Raw genomic sequence first — 12,550 nt, 5'->3', positions numbered from 1 at the left:
GCGTATCATGTATGTGCTAATCCAGATTACTGTGCTTGCTCCTTTTTGACCAGGAATCTTTAATTCTGATGCAGACAGAGGAATATTCAGTAGAACAAAACTACAAGATAATGTTCAGATGTCTGGGTGTGTCTGGCAGTGTGGGAGATACTTATTTTTGGCAGCTGATCTCTCATAAAAAGCTTTAAACATTTGTAGTTGGTGATTTTAGCTTTAAAGATAGAAAGAACATCTGTAAGTTGACTTTTTCTCATCTTTTCCTGCCTGTTCAAATAACCAGAATGTTGACCTTTCTTGAGATGTGAAAATAGTAGCAGTGAAACATGGAATGATGTGGTAAGATTCACTAGCTTACAAATAATAAAATATCTAAAGTTTTGATATTTAATCCTCCTGGAATTCTAAAAGCTACCTACAAGTATATATATATTTTAAAAAACAAACCCAAGTTTTCAAATGTCTTCCTTCAACCAGAACTTAGCATATATGCTCACATCACTTCTGACACTTCGTGTTCTTTCAGGTTCTGATTATGATGAAGTGAACATCTCACCCATATTAAGAACCTGTATTTTAATTGTGACTTAATACTTCAAAACTGTTTGGTGGCTGCCACTAGGTTAGGGTGCTCTGAACATCTCTGGCATGCCGTCTCAGGGGAGAGCAGTAAAAGTGCAGAGAAGTAATACTACTACAACTTTTGTCGTTTCCTTCTTGTATGTTTTGTATAACCTAATTCCTAGACCATAAAACCACCTCTGCCCAATAACTTGATGTTTCAAGATCCTTCTACACGTCAGGGCACATCCAAATAAATGAGGCAGTAAGATGCCGCACCCTTGCCACAGAGCTTGAAGCAGGTAGGGGATTTTTGATGTATCATTTATGACTTTAGGATTATTATCATTAGAGCTTAGCCTAGGGTCATAAGGGTCTGTAATTTAAAAAACAAGCATAAGCTACCAACTTTTCATTTTTCTGAAAAACCAGTGGATTTCTGTGCTGTTGCCCTCTTTAAAATAAATGACCATTTGAACATGGGGCTTCCATCCTGTTTTTTTCCTCTCGTCCTAACAATTATTCCTACAGGAAGTTTGGGAGCATAAGTACACAGAATCACTCTTACTGACAGTTAATAACAAAAAAGACATTTGAAAGTGCATACAAGAGGAAGATTCCTTGTTTAGGCAAGTAACCGCTAGACCCCAAAGATCACCATGGCCCCCGACCTTCTTCATTCATGCCTTTCCAGCCTCTCCTTATCCCAACAGAAAACAGCAAAGTTGAAAATAAATCCTCTTAGAATCGGTAATCCTGGCATATATACCTATTCCTTTATGCCTGGGAGAGTTCCCCCTGGTTTGTAACACTATGTACAGCCCTGCCTTTCTTTGCGGTGCAAAAACTTCCTGTCCTCCCTCTCCCCTCTCTTTAGCTCTGGAGTATAAGCAGCCAGACTTTCTGGGAAAGGGAGTTTATGAACAGACCAAATCTGGCCAGATCTTGTGCTTTGTCCTTGTAACAAGATGATTTTTAAATAAGTTCAAATAATTATCAAAGATGAGTAATAGATCATTGTTTTTGTTCCTAAACAGGAATTTTCTGAACCAACAATTCTTCTCTTTGAAAGAGAAGACTTCAAAGGAAAAAAGATTGAACTTAATGCAGAAGTAGTTAATCTCCAGGCCCTAGGATTCAACACACACATTCGCTCTGTTCAGGTGATTGGTGGCATGTAAGTGAGTTACCTACTTGCTTATTCAGTAAAATAGATTTTAAAAATTAAGTTTGATCATATTTCTTCCCCACCTACGTTACCTTAACCAAACTGTCATATAGCCCCTTATTTTCTGTAAGGCTTGGTGTTTATGCTCCCTCAGAGTATACTTCTCCCACTGGGAAAAGCCATGTGTGGGCGTTATCTCTTTGTCCAGATTTTTAGTTTACTGAAGGTAAGGACTTTGTCTTGAACATCTCTCAAGGTTCCTAGGTGAATGCTTTGCAAACCAGTGCTCAGTGAATCTGTTAAGCAAGTAGGAAAGAGCCGATTTTTCTTATTCCTTTGAAAGATCAAGTCCTTTGATTTGGTAGTAAGGTTTGGGATTTTCCTTTGGCTAAGATTGACCAGCAGATGCTGTGCAAAATGATTAAAGGTCAACAGAAGATATTCCTCAACTTTGAATAATTTTGAAATTAAGATATAAAAATGAGTAAGGAATAATCAATTGTAATGTTTTTAAGAAAGTATTTCTTTCACAAAAACAACAGGTATAGTTATCTGTATGCATCAAATGTGGGGGGGACTAGAGCTATTTTAGAAACATAAGGATTATCAGGGTGGCAGAATTATGCCTGATTTTTTTCTTCCAACAGGTTTTAATTAATATTTTGTTTTTATGATAAAATGGCTAAGAAGGTTAACATTTTAGAGTTCCAGGATTAAAAGTAGAGAACATTCGTCCTTGATGTAACACATCACCCAGAGAGGAAGGCTGCTGGCTTGCTTGCATGCCAGTCTGTGTTGGAACCCACCTCTCAGGTGTGGGCACCAGCAGTCTGAGCGGAAGAGACCTATCTTCAGCAGTTTTCTGGACTGAGGAAGGTTACTCTCATTTTCAACAAAACTTCATTATTTTTTCATTGATATCTAACTAACCTTTATATAGCACTTTCCATGAGCCACTAAATAAAGGTCCATTAATGCAAGTGAAGATGTTTAATGTGAAGCTCATAGGAAGTACTTGGCTGTCCTGCTGAAAGACTCTCCAGATCACTGCCTTATAGAGAAAAAAAACTCACCTACTTCTCTTCAAGAATGGAACTCTGGGGCATAAATACTCATATGTCAAGAATTTGTTATTTGTCAATAAAGGGGTGCTTTTGAGTGTTTTTGGAAATAAAGTAGCTTCCTCCTCCTTTAAAGTATAAAAAACAGTCTAAAAATTGAAGCACTCTGCAGATGCACTTGGGGCCTGTTGTCAAATGGATATCGCCCCTTACTGCTGTTTTCTCCTTTGTTTCCAGATGGGTGACTTACGAATATGCCAATTACAGAGGCAGACAGTTCCTGCTGTCACCAGCTGAAGTGCCTAACTGGTATGAATTCAGTGGCTGTCGCCAAATAGGTTCTCTGCGACCTTTTGTTCAGGTATTTTCTTCTCCGTGCTTTCAACAGACTCGTCTCTGAAATCTTTTTTTTTTAAATACATGTAATTCAACTTTTTAGTTTCAATTTTAAGTTTGAAATTGGCCTCCGCCCTCATCCTCCACCCTGAGAATTTCTGAATTGGGGCGTGTTTCTGGCGCTAAGAGGTTGTGACTGCTGTCACAAGTGTTACCACACTTGACATCAAAACGTGGTGTATCTCAAGCCCTGGGTGTCCACAGGCGAGCTCTCTGCCCCAGGCATCTTCTCGTTGAGAAAATTCTACAGCCTCTGAAACTCCTGGGTAGAGCAATTATCCCTACTCCAGCGTCACCCTGGATTCTGTCCCTGCTGCTGATGCTCGTTCAGTGCTTCTAAAGTACAACTTGGATATGACAATTCCTGGGTTTTTGTCTTCTAGAAACGAATTTATTTCAGACTTCGAAACAAAGAAACAGGGTTATTCATGTCAACCAATGGAAACTTAGAGGATCTGAAGCTTCTCAGAATACAGGTCATGGAGGATGTCGGTGCTGATGATCAGATCTGGATTTATCAAGAAGGGTGCATCAAATGCAGGGTGAGTTTTTAGGATGTAGACAGGGGTCTAAGGTAGCATATTCCTTTGAGTAGGTGCTGTTTCACCATTCCTGATGGAGGACTTTCAGAAAGTTGGAAGATTTTTCATGAATATATTTCTTAGCTCTGATAGAACCAGTCTAGGAGCTTAAAATGGGAGGTAAATCTAGCACTGATCTAAGACAGAGTATTTACACATGATTTACACACAGTAATAGAAAAAGGAGGTGTCTGTGTTACCCTCCCCTTTCTCCTTAACCTACTTGTTATGGCTTATTTCTATAAGCCCCATCGTTATCAACACAGATGACTCTCAGTTTCCCTTCTGGAGGACCCCACAGACTAGGATGAAGGGTGAAGAGATGCCACCCCGCGTACAATACAGTCCATTTCCTAATTGCCACACCTTATAAAGTGGAAAATGGCCCGTCTCCCTCCTATCACTCCTGCCATAACATACATTTAAAAACTGAATGTAGTAAGATTTTATGAGAGAAGCTCACACTTCTGTTGTGGATATTCTTTTTAACTCTGATTTTATGGGCTTGACTGTCTGTTACTGATTTTTTAAAATCTTGCTGCCCCATGAGTCAGCAGAAGGCATACAGCCTTGTGAAAAAGGAGGTACAACTTGTTAACTGGGTCTGTTGTGCTTGAGGGAGAAGCATCCTTTCAGTAAACAGAAGTACTATTTAGACTTGCATAGAAGAAACAGCGTGAGAAATAGATGTTAACTGTTTCAGAAGCATAAAAAAAAGCCAATTTCTGCCTTTGAATTATCTTAATTTAAGAAAATGATGTCTTTCAGCAATTATTTCTAATGAACATTTCAGCGGTATTATCATAATCCTTTTATCTCAGTACAGGCTGGTTCTCATTCCATAAGCATTTCCTATAGCAATGTGTCAATGTCACGTGAACATGACTGGCTTACCGTGTTCATACAGTAAGGGTAGGTTCGCTTCATAGAAGGCCCCATAAAAGCTTTGCATTAGAACATACTCCACTGCATTTGTAGTTCTTTTTTTATATTTGGATGGCATGCCTTTTTAGAAAATTTGACATTTCTCATGAAGGAATTCAAGAGAAATTAATAAATGGAATTTCAAGTTTTAAAATGATAAAATGCCCTTTTAGCAACTTCAGTACTACAACAGCCTTCAAAATCAGAGATGCAGTCATATGCCAGAAGGCTCAGGCTGAGCAGGGATGGGGGAGATTGAGCTACAGACCCAGCCTCACATCACAGTCATTTCTGGGCACTTTTGAGTCGTCTACAGCTTCCCTTACTTTGAGACTGAGAGCCTCACAAAGGGCATAAGTCTTCCATAATGGACAAGAATTGAGAACTCTCCATCACTCATGCCATCTGAAATGAAGGGTACAAGTACTTGTTGTTTGAGCCCAGTTACCCTGGCTGAAGGCTGAAATACCTCGTGGCGGGGTAAGTGCAGCCAGGAGCTAAGATACCTTTAAAAATAAACAGGGAACTGATCACAGTGGTACTTGAATGTGTATCCAGCCACCTCTAAGATACCTTGTCATTTCCACGAAGCAGATAGCAGAAGACTGCTGCCTGACCATCGTGGGGAGCCTCGTGACTTCCGGCTCTAAACTGGGTCTGGCACTGGAACAGAATGTCGACAGTCAGTTCTGGAGCATGAAGTCTGATGGCAGGATCTACAGCAGGTTGAAGCCCAATTTAGTTTTAGATATCAAAGGTAAGGATCATTTCTGTTATTTTCTTTGTTGTGTCTTTCTTTAGCTAACTAAAAATCTACTCTTCACTTAAAATTTTTTTAAATTGAAGTACAGTAGACTTATAATGTTGTGTTAGTCTCAGTTGTACAGCAAAGTGATAGTTATGTACATATATTTTTTTCAGATTCTTTTTCATTATAGGTTATTACAAGATATTGAATATAGTTCCCTGTGCTGTACAGTAGGTCCTTGTTTATCTAACTGGTCTTTACTTTTGAGAATGGTGAGTGCACTGTTAAGTGATCCCTCCCTGTGTGCCAGCCACAGTGCTGGACACTGTGCATACGTCATTTCACATGATCTTCACAGCAGCCGTAATAGGCCTGTGTTATAGCCTCAAAACAGACTTAGAGGAATTAATCTGTTTGGCCATGATCTCACACCGCAAGTGCTGAAGTGGTATCTGGGCCTCCGCTGACTTTAAACCATTCGTCTTCTTACAACAGTGTTAGACTAAAAATCACAAGTTATACTCACGTAGTATAGTTGATGGTTCTCATGTATATGCATGTAACCATTCACTGTAAAGATGTTAAGACTGAAAGGAATTAAAACAAACAACACACCCAGGATTTCAGCTGAACATTTGTTTGATGAAGTTAATCCAGAGCAAACTGATGGTGCTTGGGGAAGAACAAATAAATTTAAGCCAGTGGTTCTCAAACTCTCATCTGCATCAGAATTATCTGGAGGACTCCTTAAAACACAGATGGGTGGGGTTGGGGGGAGAGTATAGAGCTCAGTGGTAGAGTGCTTAGCATGCAAGAGGTCCTGGGTTCAATCCCCAGTACCTCCATTAAAAAAAATTAATAATAAATAAAAGTAAACCTAATTAGCTCTCCCTCCAAAAAAACAAACCCCAAACTGCTGGGCCCCACCCTCAGAGGCTCTGATTCTAGGGTAGGGCCCAAGAATCTGCTTGTCTAACAAGTTCCAGGTGATGCCCATGCCACCCCTCTAGGAGAACCATTGCTGATAATGTTAAAATATAAAACAAAAAATGACCTAACGGAGACAGGGGAATTCAGTGAACTGTTACTGCTGCTGACAAGCAAATATAGTGTGTTTTATTCATCTGGGGTAATTTTGCTTTAAATTATTAATAGAGACATTATATTCCCTATAATGTGATGATGTTTATAAATATAGTTAAACTATACTATACTACACACGCCATTTTAAGTCATGGCTAGAAAGTTTGTTCAACTTTACTTAAGGCTCTAGGCCAAAATCAAGATACAGGGGTAAAGGAACAAGTGACTTTTGTGGAAGGAGAATAAGCCTGAACATTTCATCCGGGGCTTTGGTGACTGCCTGAGAGACAGAAGGGGCTGGCACTTCTGGATGAGCTCCAGGTGGGGAGAGATTAGAATTCACAAAGAACCCAGGGAGCAGAATGGTGCTGACACGCAAGCTAACGAAGCTTACTGAGGCAAAGGGAGGGCACTACATTTAGAAAGCACCACAAAGCATTATCTAACTCTAGGCTGGATGGGGCCCCCAAATCATACACTACATGAACTGTGAGCAGGGCCCTTGGATCTAACATACCTCCTTAACATTGTGTATTTGGTACAACAGATTTGTCAATATGTACACAAGCAAAATACCCACTTCATAAATGCTCAACCTGAGGTTCAAACTGTGAAGGATCACTGACACTTCAATATCTTGTAATAACCTATAATGGAAAAGAAACTGAAAAAGAATATATGTATAACTGAATCACTTTGCTGTATACCTGAAACTAACACAACATTGTAAATCAATTATACTTTGATAAAAACATTAAAAAGCATTAATCACTGACCCAAACCTTTCTTAATTTTTTTAAAATTTCTTTTATAATTTTAATTAACTTACTTATTTATATTGGTGGGGGGAGGTAGTTAGATTTACTTATTTATTTTTAGAGGAGGTACTGGGGATTGAACCCAGGACCTTCTGTATGCTAAGCTTGTGCTCTACCACTTGAGCTATTCCCTCCCCTTCTTAATTCTTACTTTGATCAACTTGTTGAGCTGGAGCTCCTTAGTCTATACAAGATAGAGTTTCAAAACCTCCAGAGATGCCAAAGAAATGTGACTACACTAAATTGGAAACATGGATTTTGGGGAAGACATGGACTCATGCTTCTTAAAATGTGATCAGCTTTCTGTGTCCATGGTTAAGATCAGTGTTATAATCCTCATGAGCTAGTCTCTTAGAGCATTTCTTTTATTCTTTCAACACGTGTTTACTGGGCACTCACTATGTGACAGGCTCTGTGCTAGACACTGGGGGTACCAAAGTGGGGGGAAAAAAAGGATCCTACCTTGGCTTCAGAGAGCTTACATTCTAGAATCTCCAGGCATGTAGGATTTCTCCCCACTGCTACACTGGCCGTTGACAGGGAGAAAGCTTCCTCCTTAGGGCTTTGCTTTAAAGCTCCAAGGTCACTTCCTAAAATGCATTATAAATTAGTCCAACGCCTTTGGAGTAATGATGCTGTTCTGTATATCTGAACTCAGTATATCTAGTCTGGTAGCTGCAGAAGCATGATGTCTTGCTAAACTGAATTTAAATTTCTCAGCTTGTGGGAGAATGGTGCCATCTTGTGGACGTGCGAGAGTAGGGCCACACACTTCACATACAGTGCAAGGGACACAGGAAACCTCTCTCGTTGGGACACTTAATAGGAGACTGTGACTCTCATTAGCTACAACTCTTCAACTATTTGTTACTTACTAATATTACCATAAGATTTATTTTAAACTACCTGGAGTTTGTAGACATCCATGTAGTATTCCAGACCACATATATGATGTCAGTCAGCAGCGGAAGCTGACTCAAGCTCACTTTAAAAAATGTCACAAGTCTGGGGTGATTTTAATTCTCCCCAAAGGCAGAAGTATTCAGATTATTTCCAAGAACTTTCTAGTCTTCATGACTCTGATTAGAATTAGGATGTAATATACACAGAAAGTATGTTTAAGATACTATAATCTTGAATAAAGAAGACACTGAAGAATAAAAAAAGACATTGTGACCTTAAGACAGTACTTCCTTAAATCTCCTTGGAATATATATATCGTGTGTGTCTCGGTGGGCAACTTCCATTTGCACTGCAAACTTATGCATAAAAGGCCCAGGGCACGGTGCCCTTCTGGCCCGTCCTCTCCAGCTGTGTGGAGGCTCTCAACCATCAGTGACAATTAACCACTTACAAGGGGGTGGGGGCATGAGAGGTGACCACCAAAATCTGCTGTGTAAGTTTTCTGACCTTCTGGATGTTTTGTAAATGCTTTAAAAGAGAGTAAGAATTTAATTCTTCTTGGCCTGGGGCCGCAGTATGATTTCAATACCAGTCACACTTACCCTGCATCTGGATGAACGGATTCTGATTTTAATGGAGTCCTTGGTGATCTAACCTTGGTGCAGAGGCTTATGCTGAAAAAGGATAAGGTCTCTGAAAGGAAAAAAAGTCCACACTGGAAAAAAGTCCTATGACCCTTTGTTTTGTTAATGATACTTCTCTATTGAATGAAGAGGCCAAGGGGGTATTTTTAACACTTACGAATCTGAAATATCTAGCAAGCACGCTTGGAATGTATTGTGGCGAAAGGGAGTTTATGGAAAGCATACTAGTTTTACAGTCTCGTGGAACTTAGCATCTTAAATGCTCTGAATTTGAACACACCACAGCCTGTGGGTTCCCAGAAGTGGGAGTGCTGCCCTGTCCATACTTCTGGTGCCGCTCAAACCTCCTCTGTGACCTGCTATAGCCATTGTTTATGCAAAACTCCATCTGACAGCCTTTCCACTGCTCTCAGGCCTGCCTGCGTCTTCCTCACTGGTACTTCAAATCCGCCATCCCACCGCTTAATGTATGTCACGTCTCTCTGCTCCTTTGTCCTCCACATTGTCTCCTGTTCCCTCCAATTTCAGACAGATCAAGAGTGACCATGGACTAGCTTCTTAGACTTGAGTAGGAAAAGGAGCCTCGGGAGGTAGGTCATCCGTGTGGAGCTGCTGATGCTGTATAATGAGGTTTTAACACTTTACCCCATGGCAGGTCAAGCCTCGCAGCCCTCGGGTGCGTTTCTGGGCTTTCCTCCCTGCTCTGTTTCCTTGAGGCACTAGCACCGCACCTTGCTTATACTTGTATTGTGATAAACTGTCCGCTGTGGCCCCTTCACACGGGCACACTTCCTCTTACTATTCTCCTTTCCTTTCAGGCGGCACACAGTATGATCAAAATCACCTTATTCTCAACACTGTCAACAAGGAGAAGTTAACACAAGTGTGGGAAGCCATGGTCCTGTAGACCTGAATGAGGAGTGCAAGAGGAATACCTCTGGAGGTCTCCCAGCTGCCTTATTTAAATAAAAGAAGAAAAGACTGCCGACAGAAGCACCGAGAAAGTGGACCTGCTCCCTCAACAACCCTAAATTCACTCGTGAATCATGCTGCTGTGACCAGGACAACTGCTCATCTTCTCAAAAGGCTGTAATTGTTTTAAACCAATTATTTGTCCTCCTCTCATTTCTTGCCTTCCATTTCCTTTCAGTAGCTGCTTAAACAGATTGCATTAGCAGCTTTAAAAAAAAAAGTTGTATCAGAACTTTAAGATCAAACACATCTTTCACTATTTTTGGAAATAATTTGAGAAGAGAACAGGTACCAACTTAACTGACTTTAGGGACCTACAAGTCCCTTACACTTTAAAGGGGAGGATACAAGCTCACATTTATAAGGTGGGAGACTGTTTAGCATCTGAGAAGAAATAATTAGGCCTGTAATGTTGGTCCTTGACCTTCTATTTTCTGGATTCATTAATTACACTGTATAGCACAGTGGGGAAAGCCTTATCTACGAGGGACTGAATAAGTGAACAAAGTATGATTTTTCTGTTAATATTAAAATTAGTAAATTTATAAGATTTCACATCCATGTCTGCTAACATTTATTAGCAGAATTTGGATGATTTTAGCTCACCCTTGGGCTGCCCTGGAATGTCACACAAGAGTGTTGTTAATGCTCTTCTCACAGAAGCTACTGGACCAGTATTACCGTGACCTAACTCACTAGTTCTGAAGCAATGTGGTGCAGTCCTTGGCTAACCGCAGGTCACTGAGCCTAGTCTCCGGCCCTTCTGTCCAGCTGCACTGGCACAAGGCCTGCACGGGGCTGCCTCCCTGTGATGCTCCCTGGCCCGGCACCGGGAGTGACTGCTGGGGGAGCAGCCTCAGCTCACTTACTGCTGGAAGCAGAAACGAGAGGTGTGGAAGGTTCAAGAGGATGGCCAGCACTTCTCTCCAGAAAGTGAAGGGAAGGCGGCCTCCCGCAATGCTTGTTGCCCAAACCTTAGCACTCAGAGCCCTGAACTGCAGCAAGCATTTCAGCGACTTGTGAACGCTGAGCTGCTGACAGCACGCTCACCGGCCCACCTGCTGCTGTTCAGACAGTGACTCTAGTGTGAACAAAATTGCTCAACGTACCTTGAATGCACTCTTCCTCTTTTTGTCCTCATTTCGTTGTCCTCGTCACTGAGTGCTGGCACTCCTATCACAGGAAGAACAAATCTTGTTTCCTGTTCATCTCTTCCAGTGTGCTCCCAGTGGTACCATGTCCATCCTCCGGAGTCCGTGGTAGGCACTTACCGTCATCAGGGTAGTTTATCCTCAGTTTAAGTCATGTTTGCACACGTCCAACAACAGCCAACACGTCCGTCTTGTTCTGATTTGAGGCCCTGTGCACATCAGCACGGTGTGCTGGGTGAGACGTGTTGAATTTACCTCTTGACTAAACTTGCCTGGTTCACCGTATCTCAGAGTCCACGCAGCAGCCCTCATAACACTTCACAGAGGGCCTGCTGGCAGGTTAGAAACAAACGCCTGATCCGACGAGGCGGGTTTTGGGTGCTGGAATAGGGGCAGAGAAACAGTGGGCTCCTGTCTCTCCAGACTCGGCGGTGAAAGGGCGCACTCCACTTGTCTGAGGGTGGACATGAGGGTAAGTGAGGTCTTCCCTCAAGAGTTATGCCCCTCACCACCGCCTGGGAGCCCTCAAGAAAAAGAGCTAAGATCGTTCAGATGGAAGTCAAAAGTGGCTGTATTCACAACTGAAAAACCTTTTCTTTCTTTTGAGGTAAATTTGTACTCATGAGACCACAATTCTAGAGAAAAGCCCTCATCCAACACACGACCAAACGAGTGGCTAGCAGGAGTAAACCAAGCAGACGGGCACCTGAACAGGCCTGCGTCAGAGCTCAGCGCCGGTCTCTAACGCGCAGCAATGAGACTGAGCGCTGACTGTGCGTGAATGAGGGGCGCAGACAAAGGTGGGGCCCACTGGCCAGATACCTACATGCAAGAATTTATGGTCAGAAGCTGGAGAACTTTGAGCCCCAAGGGAATGGCTGTAACTTCCATGGAAAAAGCCTCAGAGACACGTTTCAGGTGTTGAAAGAGGCCTAGCCCTTAGGCAAAAGTAAAGGTTTTAAAAAGTTAGAAACTTTAACATCATCTTTCATTTTCTACGAGAGTAAACAACCAAATCACCAGCCAGATTTTTATATATGACGCTGTTAGACTCAGAGTGCTGATGGCTGTTACGACCACATCAGAGCAGAGGAACAAAAATCAAAGGAAACCTTGGCCACTTTGACATGTGCTCACTGATTCATGAATCTAAGAAGGAATTAGCTTTAAATAAGCTCTTCATGCTGTCATCCATGCACTGGAAGTTTTAATCTCTCACAAATACTAAAATGATAAAACAGAGTTTGAGCTATTAGAACAGAAGGTGCCACGACAGTCTGCAAATCTGGTGTGAAAGAACAGCTTGCAAAAAAAACGGGCGCCTTTCACTGACTTACAAAGTCCCAGTGTGGATGTTTTCACAGCGTGTTCTTATTTTGGATCCCTGGCACCTGGCACCTGGCACCGAGGACCTCGCAGCAAACAGAAGAGCGTGGCTGTGTCAGGACAGGCGACACGAGAAAGCACCCTGGGCAGGGCCGGGTGTGGGTGTGGCTGGAAAATCAATCTCTGTGCTTGGATCAGAAGACGGGAAATAACTGGC

The 12,550-nt window shown here is 41.9% G+C and overlaps 1 protein-coding gene across 2 annotated transcripts in view; it reads left to right on the top strand.

Annotated features, from left to right (window-relative positions):
* CRYBG1 (crystallin beta-gamma domain containing 1) overlaps nucleotides 1–10,411 on the top strand; it is a 46,444-nt gene extending 36,033 nt beyond the window's left edge. For both annotated transcript variants that reach the window (XM_064486816.1, XM_064486815.1), the window contains 5 exons: nucleotides 1,596–1,735; nucleotides 3,025–3,148; nucleotides 3,567–3,725; nucleotides 5,283–5,445; nucleotides 9,703–10,411. In XM_064486816.1, the coding sequence (XP_064342886.1) occupies nucleotides 1,596–1,735; nucleotides 3,025–3,148; nucleotides 3,567–3,725; nucleotides 5,283–5,445; nucleotides 9,703–9,791 (675 nt within the window). In that variant the 3' untranslated portion in view covers nucleotides 9,792–10,411. The remainder of the gene's footprint in view (nucleotides 1–1,595; nucleotides 1,736–3,024; nucleotides 3,149–3,566; nucleotides 3,726–5,282; nucleotides 5,446–9,702) is intronic.
* The last annotated feature ends 2,139 nt before the right edge of the window (nucleotides 10,412–12,550 follow it).

Source organism: Camelus dromedarius, chromosome 6 (assembly GCF_036321535.1).
Source record: "Camelus dromedarius isolate mCamDro1 chromosome 6, mCamDro1.pat, whole genome shotgun sequence".
In the NCBI taxonomy this organism is placed as follows: domain Eukaryota; kingdom Metazoa; phylum Chordata; class Mammalia; order Artiodactyla; family Camelidae; genus Camelus; species Camelus dromedarius.
This window is presented reverse-complemented; position numbering and strand designations above follow the sequence as displayed.